At 45.9% G+C, this 22,142-nt stretch overlaps 1 protein-coding gene across 1 annotated transcript in view; it reads right to left on the bottom strand.

Moving 5' to 3' along the window:
- Nucleotides 1–22,142, bottom strand: part of LOC311235672 (uncharacterized protein) — a 179,168-nt gene that overhangs the window by 42,705 nt on the left and 114,321 nt on the right. Inside the window, exons 4-6 of the mRNA XM_084323136.1 lie at nt 16,516–16,695; nt 15,784–15,857; nt 14,354–14,512 (exon numbers count right to left, since the gene is read on the bottom strand). Of these exons, the coding sequence (XP_084179262.1) occupies nt 14,354–14,512; nt 15,784–15,857; nt 16,516–16,695 (413 nt within the window). The remainder of the gene's footprint in view (nt 1–14,353; nt 14,513–15,783; nt 15,858–16,515; nt 16,696–22,142) is intronic.

Genomic DNA, 22,142 nt, shown 5'->3' on the forward strand with positions numbered 1-22,142 from the left:
GTGTGTCTAGAGTCCCGCAACAATATGTGAGTGCCGGATGCATTTGCCAGATGCACGGAGATCACCAGAGATCCATTTCCGGTTGTAACTCGCCGATCATCCACCAGGCGGCAGTATTGAAGCGTTGCAGAGTTGTGCAGGCTCCCACTGTATCAGCCGAGGCTGGGTGAGGGAATTATGAATACCATGGCGAAAAAATGAAATATGACATCAATAACGTCGTACGCCGTGGTTTGGCAGAATTAGCATGACCTTGAAACACGTTGTACGACGTTATTGGCGCCAGATGTGTTAAATCCGTGTGATTTAATTGCGTGCTAACCTTTTGTGGATACAGGGAAAATTGAAGTTTGAACCCCAGGTCGTGTGAACCGTGGGTGAGTTGCTTAAGTTCAGGATTTAACTATGTCCATTTTGTGCTACACCGTTTGAGTGGTGCACGGTTAATTGTTGTATCTCCTTGTTGTCATTTACTGTGAATAGTAAGAATGACGTTGGACATGAAGGATTTTGTTGCGGAGCCAACAGTGGACAAGGTGAAGAGATGTTCAAAGGATGAGTTGGCGCAGATAGCTGCTCATTATTATATACTGAAGTTTGATGCAAGTCTAGAGAAGGAGAGCTTGCAAACTCATTTGCTTGGAGGTTTGCGTTTGGTCGAGTATCTTGACTTCTCCTCGTTGCCTATAATGGAACAGGAGGGAATAGCAGATGCTGCAGAGGCAGAGCACATTGAGAGGAAACGAGAGCGAGCTAAAAGAGCCAGAGAGCGCGAGGCCCAATAGGCTATTGAAGTAGCCCAGGAAGCTGGTGGCTGCATTTAACTGTGAGATGGCGCGGCGTAGTTTAAGTAATGCAAGTGCAGGTGTTGTTGTGGAAGATTTTGGAATGCACACTATGAATGTACCTCTGCATAATGCTTTTCTTCTTTGTGCCCTAGTGTCAGGCCCGGTGGTGAAACCGGAGGTGACATGCATGCCAGATACACATGTGGCAGGAGATGATCTGGCGAAGCAGTATCTCGGGGTCTTCCCAGCCTGTACGGTGGCTGAGGCCACAAACGAATTGGAGGAGGAGAATGAGGAGAATGAAAAGGATGCTATGAGGAATGTTGCTAATTCATGTGGCACCATTTCTGTTGGTGTTTCTGATATTTCATGTGGCACCGTTCTGGTTAAAGGGGCTACAAGGCCAGAATTAAGCTGCCAGCCTTCCCACAGTAGCTCTACTGTTCATGATGTCTCACTTGTCAGCAGGGATGATCCCAGTATGTCAGTTGATGATTCTGATATTGATTCACATGTTCACACTGACTCTCTGCCAGGCACTGGGTATGCTAGTCAACCTAGTTACCTGTGTCCTGTACAGCAGGAGCGGCCTTCACAACCTAGTCTAATGAGTGGCAACCATTTTGATCATGACAATGTTACTGTGTGTGCCACCATTTTGGATCCTGATGCTGTTGCCGTGTGTGACACCATTGTTGCTCATGTCAGTGCTGATTTGAGTGACACCATTTTGGGTCCTGTTGATGTTATTTTGAGTGACACCATTTTGGATCCTGACCATGCTATTTTTTGTGATGCCATTTTGGATGGTATTCTAAATGCTTTTGTGACTGATGTGTTGCCATGTTCCAGGGACGGTGAGGACTACTCGATGTTCACGATTTACAGTCTCCTGAACTGACAGTGCCAGGAGGGAAGGAGATGGGCGCTGTGATGGTACCAGGGAAATGTGCTGGTTTTAGTTTTCCTGTTAGTTATCCTGAGCGCAATGAGTGTATTTTTTTTTCGAGTAAGTGATTCCAGTTTGCTGTCTCCTTTTGACAGGTCGGTATCGGTGGAGCGGCCAGTTAAAGGTGACATGCATTATAAATGTCATTTTTCAGTCTCTAGCATTGTATTATAGTAATAGGAGTTAGTATCAATGTGTTTTTATGTCAAAACACCATATTGGCGGATTGCTCTGATTCAGCTCAGACCATTTCCTGCTAGATTTAATTAGGTCATCCTGATTTGAGGCATGTCGTGACGTCACCGGGGCCCTGGGTAAGCGGACAGTGATGCGATTGGCTCTGTGGTTGGAGCTAATGCCTGCCCACAATCTACCTCTACACAGCAAGTGGAAACCACTTCCTCATACTGCGGAGGCAGAGAGAGAGAGATAGAGAGGGAGAGAGAGAGGGAGAGACAGAGAGAGTGAGCCGAACTGAACTGAACTCAGACACACGGAGAGAGCTGCGGCATCTGCTCCTCCTCCCTCCCGCACCCGTGGCTGTTGTAAACACTAGTCTCTAGTGGGACACTGGGACCTCGGTGAGCCTGCCAGCCGGCTAGCTACTGATATCAACAAATCCTCCAGCAAGTCTAGTAGTGCATGATAGCTCGCGTTAGCTTACTGTTCAAAACGAAACGTCCCATTAAACTAAATAGTTCAGATAGCTCCTGATATCAATGTCTTATAAGTTATAACACTGAGTCGATGCGTATTCGAGCTGAGGGCACGCTGAATATAGTCAATAGGGTCCAGATGCAGCGCCGGAGAATCCTGGCCGTAGCTGGAGGCTACAGTATAGGGTCCAGCTGCAGCTCCGGAGAATCCTGGCCGTAGCTGGAGGCTACTCGAGTACACACAGACAGTGGAGCTGGTTGCATATAGCGAGCATTTTGACTTGTTGCGTGGTGGCGATGTCTTGCAGATAATACAACTACAAGTATGATTATATAATATATATATTTTATTAAAAAAAAATATAAAATATTTTTTTCTTTTTTTTTAAATAAAAAAAACGATATAAATAATGGTAAAATTGTTATTTAAAAATTTGCCCCTAAAAAATATTTTTTGCCCCTAAATTTCTCATTTAGGGGCAAGTGTGCCCCTAGTGAAAAAGCTTATCGTACAGCCCTGATTGTTTGTTCTACCAATTGAAAGAATGGTTTGGGACCTTGGCCTTTTGTGAGGGGAGTGGCTGAAACAGTGTTCTGAATAGAAGTGGGCGGAGCTTCCATTGTGGTGACATTACGGCAGGCGTTTGACCTCCCTGCATTCATGTACACGATTGCTGGCTCGCTGTGCTGCCGGCCAGGCTGACACTCACTAAAGCAACTAGGACAGTCAGCTGACTATACCCTGAAGCCATGGAGCCCCATGAGGGTGTCTCAGTCCAGGCCCAGCAGGACTATATCTCTCAGTGGAACCAGCAGGACTAGCTCTCAGTGGCCCAGCAGCAGAACTAGCTCTCAGTGGAACCAGCAGAACTAGCTCTCAGTGGCCCAGCAGCAGAACTAGCTCTCAGTGGAACCAGCAGGACTATAGCTCTCAGTGGAACCAGCAGGACTAGCTCTCAGTGGAACCAGCAGGACTAGCTCTCAGTGGAACCAACAGGACTAGCTCTCAGTGGAACCAGCAGGACTATAGCTCTCAGTGGAACCAGCAGGACTAGCTCTCAGTGGAACCAGCAGGACTAGCTCTCAGTGGAACCAGCAGCAGGACTAGCTCTCAGTGGAACCAGCAGAACTAGCTCTCAGTGGAACCAGCAGGACTAGCTCTCAGTGGAACCAGCAGGACTAGCTCTCAGTGGAACCAGCAGAACTAGCTCTCAGTGGAACCAGCAGGACTAGCTCTCAGTGGAACCAGCAGGACTAGCTCTCAGTGGAACCAGCAGGACTAGCTCTCAGTGGAACCAGCAGGACTAGCTCTCAGTGGAACCAACAGGACTAGCTCTCAGTGGAACCAGCAGGACTAGCTCTCAGTGGAACCAGCAAGACTAGCTCTCAGTGGAACCAGCAGGACTAGCTCTCAGTGGAACCAGCAGGACTAGCTCTCAGTGGAACCAGCAGAACTAGCTCTCAGTGGAACCAGCAGAACTAGCTATCAGTGGAACCAGCAGGACTAGCTCTCAGTGGAACCAGCAGGACTAGCTCTCAGTGGAACCAGCAGGACTAGCTCTCAGTGGAACCAGCAGGACTAGCTCTCAGTGGAACCAGCAGGACTAGCTCTCAGTGGAACCAGCAGGACTAGCTCTCAGTGGAACCAGCAGGACTAGCTCTCCGTGGAACCAGCAGAACTAGCTCTCAGTGGAACCAGCAGGACTAGCTCTCAGTGGAACCAGCAGCAGGACTAGCTCTCAGTGGAACCAGCAGGACTAGCTCTCAGTGGAACCAGCAGAACTAGCTCTCAGTGAACCAGCAGGACTAGCTCTCAGTGGAACCAGCAGAACTAGCTCTCAGTGGAACCAGCAGGACTAGCTCTCAGTGGAACCAGCGGGACTAGCTCTCAGTGGAACCAGCAGGACTAGCTCTCAGTGGAACCAGCAGGACTAACTCTCAGTGGAACCAGCGGGACTAGCTCTCAGTGGAACCAGCAGGACTAGCTCTCCGTGGAACCAGCAGAACTAGCTCTCAGTGGAACCAGCAGGACTAGCTCTCAGTGGAACCAGCAGCAGGACTAGCTCTCAGTGGAACCAGCAGGACTAGCTCTCAGTGGAACCAGCAGGACTAGCTCTCCGTGGAACCAGCGGGACTAGCTCTCAGTGGAACCAGCAGGACTAGCTCTCCGTGGAACCAGCGGGACTAGCTCTCAGTGGAACCAGCAGGACTAGCTCTCAGTGGAACCAGCAGGACTAGCTCTCAGTGGAACCAGCAGAACTAGCTCTCAGTGGAACCAGCAGGACTAGCTCTCAGTGGAACCAGCGGGACTAGCTCTCAGTGGAACCAGCAGGACTAGCTCTCAGTGGAACCAGCAGGACTAGCTCTGAGTGGAACCAGCAGGACTAACTCTCAGTGGAACCAGCAGGACTAGCTCTCAGTGGAACCAGCAGGACTAGCTCTCCGTGGAACCAGCGGGACTAGCTCTCAGTGGAACCAGCAGGACTAGCTCTCCGTGGAACCAGCAGGACTAGCTCTCAGTGGAACCAGCAGGACTAGCTCTCCATGGAACCAGCGGGACTAGCTCTCAGTGGAACCAGCAGGACTAACTCTCAGTGGAACCAGCGGGACTAGCTCTCAGTGGAACCAGCAGGACTAGCTCTCCGTGGAACCAGCAGAACTAGCTCTCAGTGGAACCAGCAGGACTAGCTCTCAGTGGAACCAGCAGGACTAGCTCTCCGTGGAACCAGCAGAACTAGCTCTCAGTGGAACCAGCGGGACTAGCTCTCAGTGGAACCAGCAGCAGGACTAGCTCTCAGTGGAACCAGCAGGACTAGCTCTCAGTGGAACCAGCAAGACTAACTCTCAGTGGAACCAGCAGAACTAGCTCTCAGTGGAACCAGCAGGACTAGCTCTCAGTGGAACCAGCAGGACTAGCTCTCAGTGGAACCAGCAGGACTAGCTCTCAGTGGAACCAGCAGGACTAGCTCTCAGTGGAACCAGCAGGACTAGCTCTCAGTGGAACCAGAAGAACTAGCTCTCAGTGGAACCAGCAGGACTAGCTCTCAGTGGAACCAGCAGGACTAGCTCTCAGTGGAACCAGAAGAACTAACTCTCAGTGGAACCAGCAGGACTAACTCTCAGTGGAACCAGCAGGACTAGCTCTCAGTGGAACCAGAAGAACTAGCTCTCAGTGGAACCAGCAGGACTAGCTCTCAGTGGAACCAGCGGGACTAGCTCTCAGTGGAACCAGCAGGACTAACTCTCAGTGGAACCAGCAGGACTATAGCTCTCAGTGGAACCAGCAGCAGGACTAGCTCTCAGTGGAACCAGCAGGACTAGCTCTCAGTGGAAGCAGCAGGACTAGCTCTCAGTGGAACCAGCAGGACTAGCTCTCAGTGGAACCAGCAGGACTAGCTCTCAGTGGAACCAGCAGGACTAGCTCTCAGTGGAACCAGCAGGACTAGCTCTCAGTGGAACCAGCAGGACTAGCTCTCAGTGGAACCAGCAGGACTAGCTCTCAGTGGAACCAGCAGGACTAGCTCTCAGTGACCCAGCAGGACTATAGCTCTCAGTGGAACCAGCAGGACTAGCTCTGAGTGGAACCAGCAGGACTAGCTCTCAGTGGAACCAGCGGGACTAGCTCTCAGTGGAACCAGCGGGACTAGCTCTCAGTGGAACCAGCAGCAGGACTAGCTCTCAGTGGAACCAGCAGGACTAGCTCTCAGTGGAACCAGCAGCAGGACTAGCTCTCAGTGGAACCAGCAGGACTAGCTCTCAGTGGAACCAGCAGCAGGACTAGCTCTCAGTGACCCAGCAGGACTATAGCTCTCAGTGGAACCAGCTTTCCATTGCCTATTTTCACGATGTATCACAATGTTTGCAGAACTATATCTATATTATAGCTATGGAGAAAATAGTCTGGCTCATTTGACAGACACTATTTGTAGTCCAATATGTAAAAAAAAAAAAAAAAACTTTTTTCATGTATACGTTCGCGTGTTATCCTGTGGTGAATATTGTATCGTTTCAGACTGATCCAGGCTAATTCCTGGAAGCTGCGTTATGGAGCGCTATGTGAATTTTTCTAAAGGCGTTGGCGTTGCTCGCCTGGACACGTTATTTTTACGTATTTACAAATCAAAGGAATATAATAGGTATTATGTTTCATCATGAATGCATCAAAGGGGGGGGGGGGGGTTCGATTTTTTATGCTCTGATAGTCAGCAACAGCTTTGGATCAAAGTAGGATTGATGTCATATAGTCCTTACCTTTACTAGGAGGTATCCCAAAAAGAATATTCCAATTGTCTGATCGCGATTTCCAGTATTGATGTCCATCGGGTCCCTGACATGAAATGGCACAAAATATGCATGAAGTGTGCTGAACGTGTGAAGTGCTCGGGTGAAGCGTTTCACTTGCCTGAGTCCAAATTCTCTGCCCGGACCATATATAATGTAACACACAGTGTGAAATAAGGTTTTAAAGGGTAGGCGATACTGCCACCTAGCAGGATTCGGCCGGCATTGCACTCTCGGGGTCTCCGAATGAGTTCCAATGATAACACAGAAGTCCGTGAGAGTATACTTGTTATTGGCGCTCAAGAGATGGCGGGCAATAAGGAGTATCCTCGTGATTGGCGCAGAAAGTGTTAAGTCGGGCACCCAAGTGGCAACCCCTGTAACGCGCTGCATTGGCATCTAACCAGAGTGCAAATGTAACAGTAAAGTGCAATAGCAATATACAATAGATATAAAATATATAAATGAGTACTACCGAGTAATAGTGTTAATAGTAATCAGATGTATGTACAGTGTTATAGTATTATTATGTACAGTGATATAGGTATAAAGACACTAGTAGTAAGTCATATTGGCCAGCGGTATAACTAGTAAGAACAGGTAAGGGATATAGATATAGTATACAGGTATGTAAAAAGGATTATATGCAGGTATATACAGACAGATGTGGATAAATATATATATACAGTAAATATAAATATTATGTATACGGTATATACAGCATTATTGTATTAAGTCAAAGTAAATTTGTATCAATTATGCACTGGCTGTACCACTTTATCCAGAGAGAGGTGTAGTTCACCCAGCATCCAGAAGAGGGTGCCCAAACATCTCTTTAAAGTTTAAACCTCTCTGACCTCAGTGATGGAATCAAAGTCAGCTCTCCAGGCTGTGATCAGGATGGAGCCACACAGGGACACTTTTCAAGCAGTTAAGCCGTTTTGTTTCTCTTGCTCTGAGAAAGTCTCCTGATCCTGAGGATGGAAGGGTGGTTAGTGGCTCGGTAGGTGGTTATCCAGAGGTTCCCGGTCTGATTCCCGCTCCATCCAGGCAGCATGTTAAAGTGTCCTTGAGCAAGCCACTTAACCCCCTAAAAGTACTGCTCCCGATGAGCAAGTTGGCACCTTGGGACAGACCACAGGAGTAGCCAGTAGGAGGAGCTTGTAGGAGGAGCCAGAGGCTGGGACAGACCACAGGAGTAGCCAGTAGGAGGAGCCAGAGGCTGGGACAGACCACATGAGAGTAATAGAGGAGAAGCAGAGGAGCTACACTCTCCTACTGTAACACAAATATGACTCGGCACATTTCGACTGGCCTCTGCCCTGCATACTGATTTAAAGGAGAGATGGAGAGAGGGGGGTAGAGAAAGAGGGAAGTGAGAATTATATAGACAGATATATTACTGTAGATAAATAGATTAGAGAGAGAGAGAGAGAGAGAGAGAGAGAGAGAGAGAGAGAGAGAGAGAGATACTAAGACAGAGAGAGAAATACTGAGACAGAGAGATAGAGATACTGAGACAGAGAAAAAGAGAAAGACAAAGAGAGAATATCTAGGGGTGGGACGATACATCGATCCAGATCGATATATCGATCTATTATCAATAATCAAATAGGATCGATGCAACGTAAAAAGATCTTATTTTGAAAATCCCATGCGTCGTATCCACTCGGCTCGGATCAACAGCACACAGCAGTAGCGTCTAGAGTGTCACTAGAGCAAGACTAGTGTGCCTATTCTGTGACCCAAAACATGTCCCTGCTGTTTTATTCCACAACGGGTCCAATGCATCTAACCTGCTTTGCAATCCTCGCCACTCCATTATGCCCACATCGCGTTAAAGATCGAAGATAACATTACGTTAGCCTAAGCTAACAAGCTAACCCAGAGCCATAGGCAGAGAGAAGTGGGGACTGGGAAGGAGGGTGCATTCTCGGGATAGCCCCACTAACAGGATCTGGCCGGTACTGCACCTTCGGACTCCCAATATGCCTTTTCCAGCCAAAATACAGCTCTGTGACAGTGAATAGTAGGGATGCACCGAAATTTCGGCCACCAAAAGAGTTTTTTCACCGAAAATATATCACCGAAACAGAAACAACCTGTAACCTAACGCGTGTTGTTGTGATGATGTCGCGCTGTCGGGAGTCACGCTGTTTCTATGTAAACTCTGCGCGCAACACGTCCAATAAATGCGTCTTTAACATGCTTTTATATCCTTATTTACTATATGCCCGTCGCGGTTAATCACTGAGTGATCTAATATGCATATTATTCAGAGCGAGAGGGGGGGGGGGGTTGTGTTTCTCACATTGACGCTGTCTGTCTGTCGCACGTCTACTGTGCCAAAGTCAAGAGAGCACATTCATCTGGGGACTAGAAAGGTGCGCTCAGTAGAGCACAGATGTCCGCTGCGGCGACAGCCAGAGAAAAGATGGAATTAATGTACTGTATGCATTCAGAAGTGCTGAATAAATGTTGTATGGACCCATAATAGTGATTATTTATTATTTAAGTTAAGTTTTGCCATAATCATATATTTTTCCATAATCATAATGTTCCACAACATTGGTAAAAAAAAATCTATTCTATGAATCATTTTCGGCCTTTCGGCTTTCGGTTTTCGGCCAACTATTTTCTATTTTCGGTATCGGTTTCGGCCAAGAATTTCCCATTCGGTGCATCCCTAGTGAATAGGATATTAATATTGGAAAAAAAAGAAAAACGAACCAAAAACAGTGAACAGGAGGTCTATTTGTATTAAGAACAATAGATTGTTTTTCATTTAAATGTCTGGAAGAGCTCAAAAATTAAAATGTCAAATGATATTTCCATTGGCTTTTTTTTTGTTGATTTACATTTACATTTTACATTTAGTAATTTAGCTGACGCTTTTATCCAAAGCGACTTACAAGTTCTGTACGACAAGCCATCAGGAAGGGCACAACTCTATCAGCTGAGTAACAATGTTCATCAAAGTGTTGAGTGCTACAGTGTAGGTTAGTTTATTAGGACAAGTGCATGACAGTACGGTTAGTTAGGGTTCGAATTTTTTATTTAATTTTTTTTTTAATTCAGATAATGGTTGAAGAAGTGCGTCTTTAGTCGACGGCGAAAGATTGGACGTGATTCGGCCCTCCCGGAGCTTGGATAGGAGTAGGTCTGAGGCGGCCAGAAGATGCAGAGCGTAGGGGTCTTGAGGGTGTGTAGTTAGAGACCATTGACCGGAGGTAGGTGGGAGTGGTTCCCTTTGCCGCACGGTATGCTAGGTTGAGGGCCTTGAAGTGGATTCGTGCAGCAATGGGGAGCCAGTGCAGGTCCCTAAGAAGTGGGGTGACATGGGCCGACTTCGGTAGGTTTGAGATCAGGCGGGCCGCTGCGTTCTGAATGAGTTGAAGAGGCTTAGTGGCAGTGGCCGGGAGGCCAGCGAGCAGTGCGTTGCAGTAGTCGAGGCGGGAGATGACTGTTGATTGGACGAGGAGTTGGGTGGCTTCTTTTGTCAGGAAGGGGCGGATCCTTCTGACGTTGCTCAGGAGGAATCGGCAGGTTCTGGTCGTCGCTGCGATGTGAGCAGAGAAGTTCAACTGGTCGTCGAGGACAACACCAAGGTTCTTGGTTTGATTGTGTTAAATGGGCATATAATATCGATCGCAGGCACCTGAATCGAATCGTATCGTATCGTGGCAGACTGTGTGATATCGGATAATATCGTATCGTTGTCCAAAGAATCGATATCGTATCGTGATGAAACTGGTGATTCCCACCGCGACAATACAGAAGGTTAACCCTTTCACTGCCACACTACAGAAGGTTAACCCTTTCACTACCACACTACAGAAGGTTAACCCTTTCACTACCACACTACAGACGGTTTACAGTTACTACCGTCTGTAGTGTGGTAGTGAAGGGGTTACCTTCTGTAGTGTGGTAGTGAAAGGGATATAGTATAATATAGAATATAGATTAAGAAAAGAGCGTACGAAGTCCAATCGGACCAAAACTCTTCTCTGTAAGCACCATTCCTCTGAGTCTGAACCCCTGAGCCAACTGGCATTAGAAGTTACCTCCATAACCAGAACACAGAAACAAAGACAACTGCACACTGACAGCCAAAGCTAAATGCATTGACTTTGGACTGAAATCAAACTACACAGATCATTAGAGAACTGAAATAAAAAAAAAATATAAAATAAGGGCGGCTGGGTGGCGCAGCGGACAAGGCGCTCGTCACCAACGCAAGAGACACTGGTATCGAATCCAGCTGTCAGCGTTGCTTCCGGCTTGGCCGGCCGTCATACTGGCTCGATTGGCAGAATCAGCGGGAGAGAAGCCGGTGGGTGGGTCTGGGTCGTTGTGGACAGCGACTCCTACAGTTCGGTCGGGGCGCCTGCACAGCGAGGGGAGGATCTAAGAGAGGTAGTGTGACCTTCCACACGTTACACTCTCCCAGTGAGAGTCCGCGCTGCCAGGTGAAAAATAAGTGGTGGGCTGGGTACACATGTGTCGGAGGAAGCATGTGATAGTCTCCGCCCTCCCAGACCGACGGTAGGGGGTAGAGTGCGCAACGACCAGGAAGAGGATTGGGAATTGGCATAACGACTAACATTGGGAGGGGAGAAAAACGAAAAAAGGAGGAAAAAGATAATAATTTTTTTAATGTATAAAATAAAATGAATACAATTTTAATAAAAACAGAAGCTTAATTGTCATCAGACATTAAATAGAGAGATTGGACCGGCCAAACACTTGACCATTCCAGAATCCAAAGGAAAACTCTCACTAAATACAGACTTGGGAACCACAGCCATGAAATGGAAAAAGGAAGACATTCACAGACCTGGCTACCCAGAGACCAGAGACCGAGACCAGAGACCACAGACCAGAGACGAGAGGACACAGAGACCACAGACCAGAGACCAGAGACGAGAGGACACAGAGACCACAGACCAGAGACCACAGACCAGAGACCACAGACCAGAGAGACCACAGAGACCACAGACCAGAGACGAGAGGACACAGAGACCACAGACCAGAGACGAGAGGACACAGAGACCACAGACCAGAGACCACAGAGACCACAGACCAGAGACGAGAGACCAGAGACCACAGAGACCACAGACCAGAGACGAGAGGACACAGAGACCACAGACCAGAGACGAGAGGACACAGAGACCACAGACCAGAGACCACAGACCAGAGACCACAGAGACCACAGACCAGAGACGAGAGGACACAGAGACCACAGACCAGAGACGAGAGGACACAGAGACCACAGACCAGAGACGAGAGGACACAGAGACCACAGACCAGAGACCAGAGACGAGAGGACACAGAGACCACAGACCAGAGACCACAGACCAGAGACCACAGACCAGAGACCACAGACCAGAGACGAGAGGACACAGAGACCACAGACGAGAGGACACAGAGACCACAGACCAGAGACCACAGACCAGAGACCACAGACCAGAGACGAGAGGACACAGAGACCACAGACGAGAGGACACAGAGACCACAGACCAGAGACGAGAGGACACAGAGACCACAGACCAGAGACGAGAGGACACAGAGACCACAGACGAGAGGACACAGAGACCACAGACCAGAGACGAGAGGACACAGAGACCACAGACGAGAGGACACAGAGACCACAGACCAGAGACGAGAGGACACAGAGACCACAGACCAGAGACGAGAGGACACAGAGACCACAGACGAGAAGACACAGAGACCACAGACCAGAGACGAGAGGACACGGAGACCACAGACCAGAGGACACAGAGACCAGAGGTGCCATCAGTCTGTGACCTAACATGTTAACATCTCTTTCACAAACACAACTATCTGTTATTGTCAGCAATATATGTATCAGCATGTCACAGCCTCAGAGAGAGAGAGACAGAGGGAGAGGGAGAGACAGAGACAGAGAGAGGGAGACAGAGAGGGAGAGGGATAGGGAGAGAGAGAGAGAGAGAGAAGAGAGAAGAGAGAGAGAGGAGAGAGAGAGAGAGAGAGAGAGAGAGAGAGAGAAGAGAGGAGAGAGAGAGAGAGAGAGAGAAGAGAGAGAGAGAGAGAGAGAGAGAGAGAGAGAGGAGAGAGAGGAGAGAGAGAGAGAGAGAGAGGATTCCTTTGACTTGGTAGTCTATTGGCTTATTAAAACATCCTAGTGATCTTGTAATGTAGGGACCAACCAGCTAAAGTCCACAATCTCTAATGAAGGCTCTGACAGGGAATATAGGGACCAAGGGGAGGTGGGGAAGGGGGGGAATGGGACCAGGCCCAAAGATGAGCTCATTTAGGTCAGGCTAGTGTGTCAGGGTAACCCCCATTCCTCTAGAATATTAATCACCACCTCCTCTATGTATGTATTCCTCTATGTCTCTCTCTCTCTCTCTCTATTGATGCAGGAGAAAGAATGCTGATCAAGGGGTGATTATGTCACTATATCATAGACAGCAGCCTCCCTTCCAACGTACTGTAATTGCATCTAGACGTCCTCGTTTGTGGGGTAATACTATATATCAATATATTACTGTGGATAAATTGAGTTGTTTACACTCAACACTCAATATGTTTACACATATTAAATACTACAGACCTTTGTACCATCAATACGTTAGATGGGACAGGGGATTTTAACGTTTACATTTTTTATTTTACTCAGTCTCACTACTTGCCGAGTTACAGCTGTTTGCCTTGGTCAGGCTGTGTGGAGGAGGAGGGAGGAGCGATATGGACACAATATCATAGTTTACCAGTACTATGAGGTTCCCGGTTTGATTCCCGCTCCTCCCGAGCAGCACATCGAAGTGTCCTTGAGCAAGACACTTAACCCCTAATTGCTCCTGATGTGTAGGTTGGCACCTTGCATGGTTACCTCTGCCATCGGTGTGAATGTGTGAGTGAATGGGTAAAATGTGAGGAACAAATTGTAAAGCGCTTTGGATAAAAGCTGTTATATAAATGCAGCCATTTACCATTTATGGTGTTTAATAATTTTATTATTATATATATTTTGTATATAAAAAATATAAAACAAACCTTTTACTTTTTTTAACACTTTCAGTGCCGTTCACGTAGATCTACGGTTCTGTCGTCCGATCATTGAGTGCCGGAAACGTAGATCTATGTTGTCAATCACTATCTACGAAGCCACGGCAGCCAATAGAACTTTAGTGTTCCTTTTCATTGTCACCATGGAAACGAGCCACGGTAATGGATCCACTAGTTCTCAGGTGTTGTTGTTTACAGTACAGTATAGCCTTCCCTAGAGTACCTAGAGTAAACACAGGAGACTGACGGTGGAGGGAGGCTTCCTGCTTTAGTGTATGAGATCCTTAAACATTTTTATAAACATTATTGTTTTAGTTTTTCAATTTTACTTTTAGCGATATACAGTAAACTGATGATGATAATAATGTTTATGTAAATACTATGTGCTGCTGAGATCAAGGACCACAATGGAAATAAGTCAGACTTTTTTGTGCTATCATTTTGTCATTTTAGGATGCATGACTTGTTGTAAAATGTATTTTAATAATTGTCAAATAAACTAAACTAAAGTAAGTACAGTCACAGCACTATCTATCAGCAATGGAAAGGACCATTTAAAAATACTGTGTAAACACACACACACACACACACACACACACACACACACACACACACAAAGTCCTTACTATGCTGTTGAGGTCGGAGTCGTAGCTTCCTATGGGCGCCGTGGTGTTGGCGGTGATGGTGGAGGCGCCCCCTAGTGGCTCCAGCCCCTCCTCGTCCCACATGTAGGTTCCCCCGGAGCCACAGCTGTCAGACGGGGACAGGTCCAAGGACGAGCCCCCCTGTGGGACCAAACTGAATTAAATGTGTTGAAGTCGCCTGAGGGATCTCAAATTCATCTCACTATTATGTTAATTTGCACAGCATTGATATGTAGCTGGCATAGCGTTATCCATTACAGTTGGGGACCAGCAAGTTATCTTTAAGATTCAGTACACTGGACCATGGTGGCCATTTTAAAGATTTTATTTTGCCATTTTTAAGATGGTTGCCACAGGGGCTGAAGGTAAAATCTGAGGACGACACTAAAAAAATACTTATTATTATTATAAAATATTTAATATATTATTTATCTCCTCCTAGGTGTGTGTCAAATTGTGTGCACAAAGACAAAGTCCAGTTATGTCTCTAAGCCATTTAACGATAATCTCAAACTGACTACAGATTATGTCCACTCAGCTGTCGCTACACTGTTGAGTTTACATCTCAACTAAGACTTTGTTGATGGATACAGTTGTCCAGTCAATACTATTTGGGACTTGCAGACAGATACAAGGACAGTTATTTACTACACAATAACTATTTATCTTGGCCATGTTTTTATATTAGCAACACAGCACCAAACCATCATTGTAGCTGTTGCCTAGCAAAGGACTAAAGATCCCATTGAAACTGTCTAAGACTGATTTGCAAACATTCTTGTTTAGAGCAGAAATGTGTTACACGTTTTTTTGGGGGAATATTTATATCAATGTAATTATTTTGGTAAATGTTTGTATTTGCATTTCCAGCCTCACTTCATTCTTTAATTAAAAAAATCTTTAATAAAAAAGTTGGGGGGCGGCTAAGTGGCGCAGTGGGCAAGGCGCTCGCCACTAATGCAGGAGATGCTGGGTTCGAGCCCAGCTCTCAGCATTGCTACCAGCTTGGCTGGTCGTTCATACTAACGCAATTGGCAGTGTTAGGGGTGGGAAGCTGGTGGGTGGGGATCGGACTTTGTGGACAGCGACTCCTACAGGTCGGTTGGTGCGCCTGCGCAGCAGAATCAGGAAGCAACGGGGGCGGCGTTTCCCTCCCATGCAGATCCCCGCCGCTGAGAGATCGCGCTGTGCAGGTGAAAAGATGCGACGGCTGCCTCCTCGAGTACCGGAGGGGACACGTGATGTAAGGCTTCGTCCACATTGCAGCCGGCCTGTGGGAGGCATGGCCTAACAGCGTTCGAGACAGGGGAGGGTAGAATTGGACAATACGAAATTGGGATGGGAGAAAAATAGAAAACGGGAGAAAAAAAGTTGACAAAATGTAAATTGGGCTTTATGAAGTGTGATGGTACCTGGTCATGGTAGTCTGCCTGGCTGCAAGTCCTCCTACCAGACAATCTATTTAGATGGAAGTCTCCTCGCTCAGCTAGAGAGAGAGAGCGAGAGCGAGAGCGAGAGCGAGAGAGAGAGAGAGAGAGAGAGAGAGAGAGAGAGAGAGAGAGAGAGAGAGAGAGAGAGAGAGAGAGAGAGAGAGCGAGAGAGAGAGAGAGATAGAGAGAGAGAGAGAGAAATACACAATACATTTGTGATTATGTCAGCCTCCAAAGAGCAGAGAGAGAGAGACACTGATTATCTGAATAATTTTTCTACTCCTTCAAACTGCATTTTTGAAGTCGTTGAGAGGAGAGATGGGGGGTGGAAGCAGGGATGAAGAGAGGGACAGATTTAGGAAACGAGGGAGCAAGGTAGAAAGAGGGAGGTGGGGATGGATGGAGGGAGGGAGGGAAGGGAGAGATGGTCAAGTGGAAAGAAGGAGGGAGTAGAAAAGGAGGGGGAGTTCAGTTAGTTAAAACATTAGCCAGTGATTAGCGTGTGTGTGTACTTGAATCTGTACTTGTATTTCTATAGTACAGGGGACACTGACCTGTTTACACACACGCAATGGGTACCAAAAACATTATGGGGACAAATTTGGGTGTCCCCATAACATAAATTAGGTTATGGTTATGATTAGGTTAGAGTTAGGTTATGGTTAGGTTAGATTATGGTTAGGGATTATGTGTGTGTTGCGCGCTGATTCTCACCATCAAGTCTCATGCCGGCCCAGTCCATTCCGTCTGACAGGAAGCTGTGAAGTCCTGTTGCCTTGGCGACACCGTTGACGTGCACACCCTCGTCAACGTCCCTGGCGCGTGACTGGTCGAACCCAGAGTCTTCTTGATCGTTATTGGAGGAGAGCAGCAGAATTCCCACCCCTCCGTTTCCTGCGATATCATACAGAAGAATGAAATGTATAACATCTGACATAATAACATCAGTGGTACCTCCGGCTTGGTCAGTCATCCCTACAAAACACGATCGCCAGAGTTTGCGGGCGGGAAGTCGGTGGGGGTACGAGTCCTGGTCGTTGAAATAGCGATTCCTACTGGTCGATCATGCATTACGCTCTCCCAGTGAAACTCCTCGCCGCCAGGTGAAAAGAAGCGGCTGGCTGACTCCACATGTATCGGTAGTTCTACACCCTCCCCAGGCCGACAGTGGGGCAATGCGCGCAACGACCAGGAAGGGAATTGGCATAACGACTAAATTGGGATGGGTGAAAAAATAATAATAAAAAGAAAAACATCAATTGTATGTGAGCGCCGCCACCCGCCCGTCATGTCAGCTCAGGGCCTGAAGCCGAGGACGGTAACCACGGCAACAAGTGTCTTCAGGTCCCCTGGTGAGGTAAGATGCTCATATCCATGGAAGAAGAACGCTAGTTTCCCATGTATTCATTATTCTATATCTGTGGTTTCAACACAGTGGTGGTTCTGGAAGCAAACAGGCAAGATACATGCAAGAGGAAGAGGTTGGGCTGTGAGGCGGTGAAGAAGTTGACTGAGGAGGTGAGTTGGATAAGATTGGATGAGATCAGGTACGAGTTTCATAATCTTACCTGATCCACCACCTACGACCTAGGGGATTATGGCTTTTTTAAATAAAAATGTTTGACCTTAGCCTTAAAAAGGTACTACAATATATACATTTACATTTAGTAATTTAGCTTATGCTTTTATCCAAAGCCACTTACAAGTTGTATACAACAAGTCAGCAGGAAGGGCACGACTCTGGCAGCTAAGGGTCAGTGAGATTGTTCATCTAGCAGTGTTGAGTTCGAGTGTTACACTCTTGAGTGCATAGTATTAGCATAGTAGTTAGTAGTATAGGGATAGTAACATAGTACATAGTAGATAATAGTATAGACATATTAACATAGTAGGTAGTAATATAGGTATAGTAGCATAGTGCATAGTAGATCGTAGTAGAGACATAGTAGCAAAGTATATAATAGTATGTTTTTATTTTTATTATTATTATTTCAGATATTGATTGAAGTAGGGTTGCCACAGTGATGTGGCATTTCCCATGACTAATAAACTCCGGTATTACCGGTGACACCAGACATTTTACAAAATGGCGCTCAATATCTGTAGAGCGCTTACATTGATCTTTAATGTTATACGGCTACATTAATCTGCTGTGTCTGTCTGTCTACATCTGTTTTAAATTAATTTTCAATTACTAGTATGATCCATTTGTTGGACAGACAGAGTTCACATTAGGTTTTAATTAAAAAATAAACCAATGGACTGTAATAGTTTCGTCACTTTTCTATCTGTTCATTGACAGACAGCTCAGTCACTTCATGGCCTCAAACAACATCCTGTCTAATCTGCAGTTCTGGTTCCGGCCAGGCCACGGGTGCATCACAGCTACCCTTAACACTTTGGGTGCCAAAAACGTGTTAACACGTTTCTGGGTTGTTTTTCCTTTTTTTCTATATTTGCATTCATTATCCACCCAGGGAGCCTGTTGTTACCATAGGGAATGAGTCTGAGGTCGCCAAGGTGCAATACCGGCCACATCCAGCTAGATGGCGGTATTGAGCACCCTTTGATATATTTATAAATGTTTTGCTCAAGCTCAGCGTTTATAACGGTCAGATTGTGAAGAATCAAATGCTGATGTGTGGTGGATTATGTTGGCGACACGATGGACATCACTACTTGGAATCGCGATCAGATAATTGGAATATTCTTTTTGGGGTACATCCTAGTCAAGGTAAGGGCTATATGATATTAATCATGCGTTGATCCAAGCATGTCTTCAGCTCGATCCGAACGTGTGTCTGTAACATTAGTAGGGATGGGTACCTTTCACATTTGAACCGATACCGGTCCCGGTACCTGTGAATCGATACCGGTACCCAACGGTACCTTTTTTCTGTACTTTAGTCTCAAGAAATTAAATTTACCTACCTCAGTCGTAAAAAAAAATCCAAACTTCAAATAACTACAATTTCGACATTTTTCGGCTTGTCATTGCTCCGACTGCTTTGTTGTTGAATCAAGTCAAATCCTAGGTAAGCATATATTGTGCGTGTGAACGTTGACATGAAAAGAAAAAAGTAAAAAAAAAAAAAAAAAAATATAATATTTTTTTTTTGGTTTCTCACTTGATTCGATACCCGGTAGTACCGACGTGTTTCGGTTCGGTACCTCAAAAGTACCGAATTCGGTACCCATCCCTAAACATTAGCCCACAACGTATGTCGTTGGTGGCGATCAAAGCATCAAACCCCCCCCCCCCCCCCCCCCCCCCATTTCATGCATTCATGATGAAACATAATACCTATGATATAGATTTGATTTGAGAATAATAGCGGGTCCAGGCAAGAAACGGTTATAGTATAATGCGGCTATAAGGCTATTCCTCAGCATTTCAGGAATTACTCCAGACCGATCTAAAAACACACTTATATTCACCACGGTATAACGCGCAAATGTATGCATCTTGACCGGAAGAAAGTCACTGGCAAATGACGATAGTATTGTATCCATAGCTATAATATAGAATATAGTTATAGCTCTACAAACAAGGTGACAGATTCCTATCTATCTAATGTTGGCGTCGCTACAGAGGGCTGCGTCTAATGGCTGGAACTGAAAATGTTAAGGTCCTGGATGACATCATCACCTCCTTGGACTCTAAGCTGATTTGCATCGCCGCCTTTATTGATTTAGCCAAAGCCTTCGATTCAGTCAACCATTCCATCCTCCTACAGAGGCTCTCCAGCATTGGCCTTTCTTCAAAATCCTGCAGTTGGTTCGACAGCTACCTTGCTAATCGTATTCAGCAGGTGATGACGGAGAACATCTTGTCCGACCCTCTCAACATCTCTAAAGGGGTGCCTCAGGGCTCCATCTTGGGTCCCTCTCTGTCTACATCAACGATGTAGCCAAGGCTGCTGGAAAGTCACAGATCCATCTATACGCTGACGACACCATCTTGTACTCAGCAGACCCTTCACTCCACTCTGCGGCATCCACTCTCCAAATTAGTCTTACCTCTATTGAACAGTTTTTTTAACAGTCTCCTCTCCACCTTTTTCTCAACTCCAAGAAGACTAAATGTATGCTCTTTGACAGAAAGCATGACACTGCCACCCCTAAAATCACCTGTGACCAGTGTTGCGATGCTCATATCAACACTGGTTGCACGCACGCTAATGACCCCACATGCACGCGCGCTCCCAGGCGCGTGCGCTCGCTCCCGCGCATAAATGTTCCCTCGCATAAGGACAGACTAAAAACAGTGCCTAATTGCCTCTACGAATGTAACCTGGAATGTAACACCTGACGACCGGCGCTATTGATATGCAAAGTAGCCAGGTGGGTACTGCGAGTTGGCGCATCAGTCGAGTGCAGCGCATTCCTGTGTGCAAGCACGTGCACATCCGTGCGTGTGCGTGCACGCGCTTCTGCTCACAAAACTTTGCATGGAGTGCAACCTCGTCCCATGAGCAACGCATCACTGCCTGTGCCGACGGCTCCGAGCTGGAATTTGTTACTTCTTATTAGGGCTGGGCGATTAATCGATATTATCGATTAATTCGAATTAATGATTTAGGACGATTTTGAAAAAACAAAATTGATTTAAAAAAAAAAATCTGGTTCTCACTCTCCCTTTCTCTTTTCCCCTCTCTGTCTTTCCTTCGCTCTCCATTATTAGTGTGGGTGACCTGGCTTTTGTTTATTGTTGTCCTTGTATAATATTGCTACTGTAATTTTGTATTTTATTTACTTGTTTATTTACAGTCTCCCCCACTTCCCTCAAAAGGCCTTTGCTTTTTGATCAGGCTGCTATGTATATAAGAATGTGTTCTTAATTGCTTGCCTGGGTAAATAAAGGTTAAATAAATTAACAAACTTTTGCTGGTCTGGACTAGTCCTCTGAGCTCCTCTCCAGTCAAGTGTTCACTGCTGCAGGGTTTAATCCAAAATATTTCCCAATCCTCCTATCGTTGTGTAACATATCGTGTCGCCTCTAGAGCCTTCTTTACATTTAAAATTTTTACATTTTGTCATTTAGCTGACGCTTTTATCCAAAGCGACTTACAAGTTCTGTACGACAAGTCATCAGGAAGGGCACAACTCTATCAGCTGAGTAACGATGTTCATCAAAGTGTTGAGTGCTACAGTGTAGGTTAGTATATTAGGACAAGTGCATGACAGTAAGGTTAGTTAGGGTTTTCTTCACATGAAGTTAAAACTAAGTGAAAGTGAAACCTAAAAATAGCTACTATCCGCACGTTCAGTTTAAACTTTATAATGTTGTCTGATTTACATGCTTGATAACACGTTTAGTATGAATGTGGGCACTGATATGTGAAAATGAACTAAATGGGTTTTTATTTCTATATAAAACAAAAGAAATAAAAAAATAAAAGCATTACGGTCGGTGGGAAAGTAACAGTAACAAAGAGGTATGTTTTTTGTCTATGGTTTCAGCTGTTCTGACTGGTGGGAATAATGAATAATTGCCTAAAATAATGACTGCATATGAGCAAAAAACATTCGTTATTCTTGGTAACCTATAATACATCCCACAGAAGATCCATTTGGCTGTGGGCACCGTTTCAAAAGCTGCTATATTGTTCTATGGAGACTATAATATTGTGCAGTAAAACAACATTTATTCTGCTCTGAAAATCCTCAGCATTAATGAATCAACTTGTATGTAGTATGTTAAAAAAAAGTGTAGAACCTCCTCCTTTCAGCTTTAACTTTCAGAAAAGTCGCCTAAAAGTACATACCCAAGTAAATGGGTAAACAGTAGTGAATTTTGCCATCCGGACACATGCCATTTGAAATATGAATATAGAATATCAGGCCTATAAATTACCTTATTATGGCCACGTCATACATCTATAGATCGGGCCAAATCTCCCCTTTCCAATGGCAGAGTTAAATCTGGATTTGGTACCACCAGGCGCCTGTTACAGGGCAGCAAGAACCGTGAATGAAATCTACTGTAAGTATAATGTCCATAGCTCCGGCCATTTTTCACCAGATTGCAATGTGTTTTTTAGTAGACGTTCACAGAAAGGTAAAGAAACAATATACATTGTATTTTATGGCAATAACGTTCAGGTTTGTTCGACCCGTGAGATATAGTCACGAAAATCACGGCAATCTTTTTTTCCACGCCAGCCGGCTCCAGTTTGACAACGGCTGGTGTGAGCTGGGTAGTGTAGTTTTATGAAATTTCGACATCCATCGAAAGCCCTGGGTCTCTCCCCTTTCTTAGGACTACAACGAGTCCATGGCAGCGTCATTTCCTCGCGTCTAAATCATCCAGTTTACGATGAGATTTTTATAAACTCATA

This window comes from Notolepis coatsorum (assembly GCF_963971535.1).
Source record: "Notolepis coatsorum genome assembly, chromosome: 10".
Lineage (NCBI taxonomy): Eukaryota > Metazoa > Chordata > Actinopteri > Aulopiformes > Paralepididae > Notolepis > Notolepis coatsorum.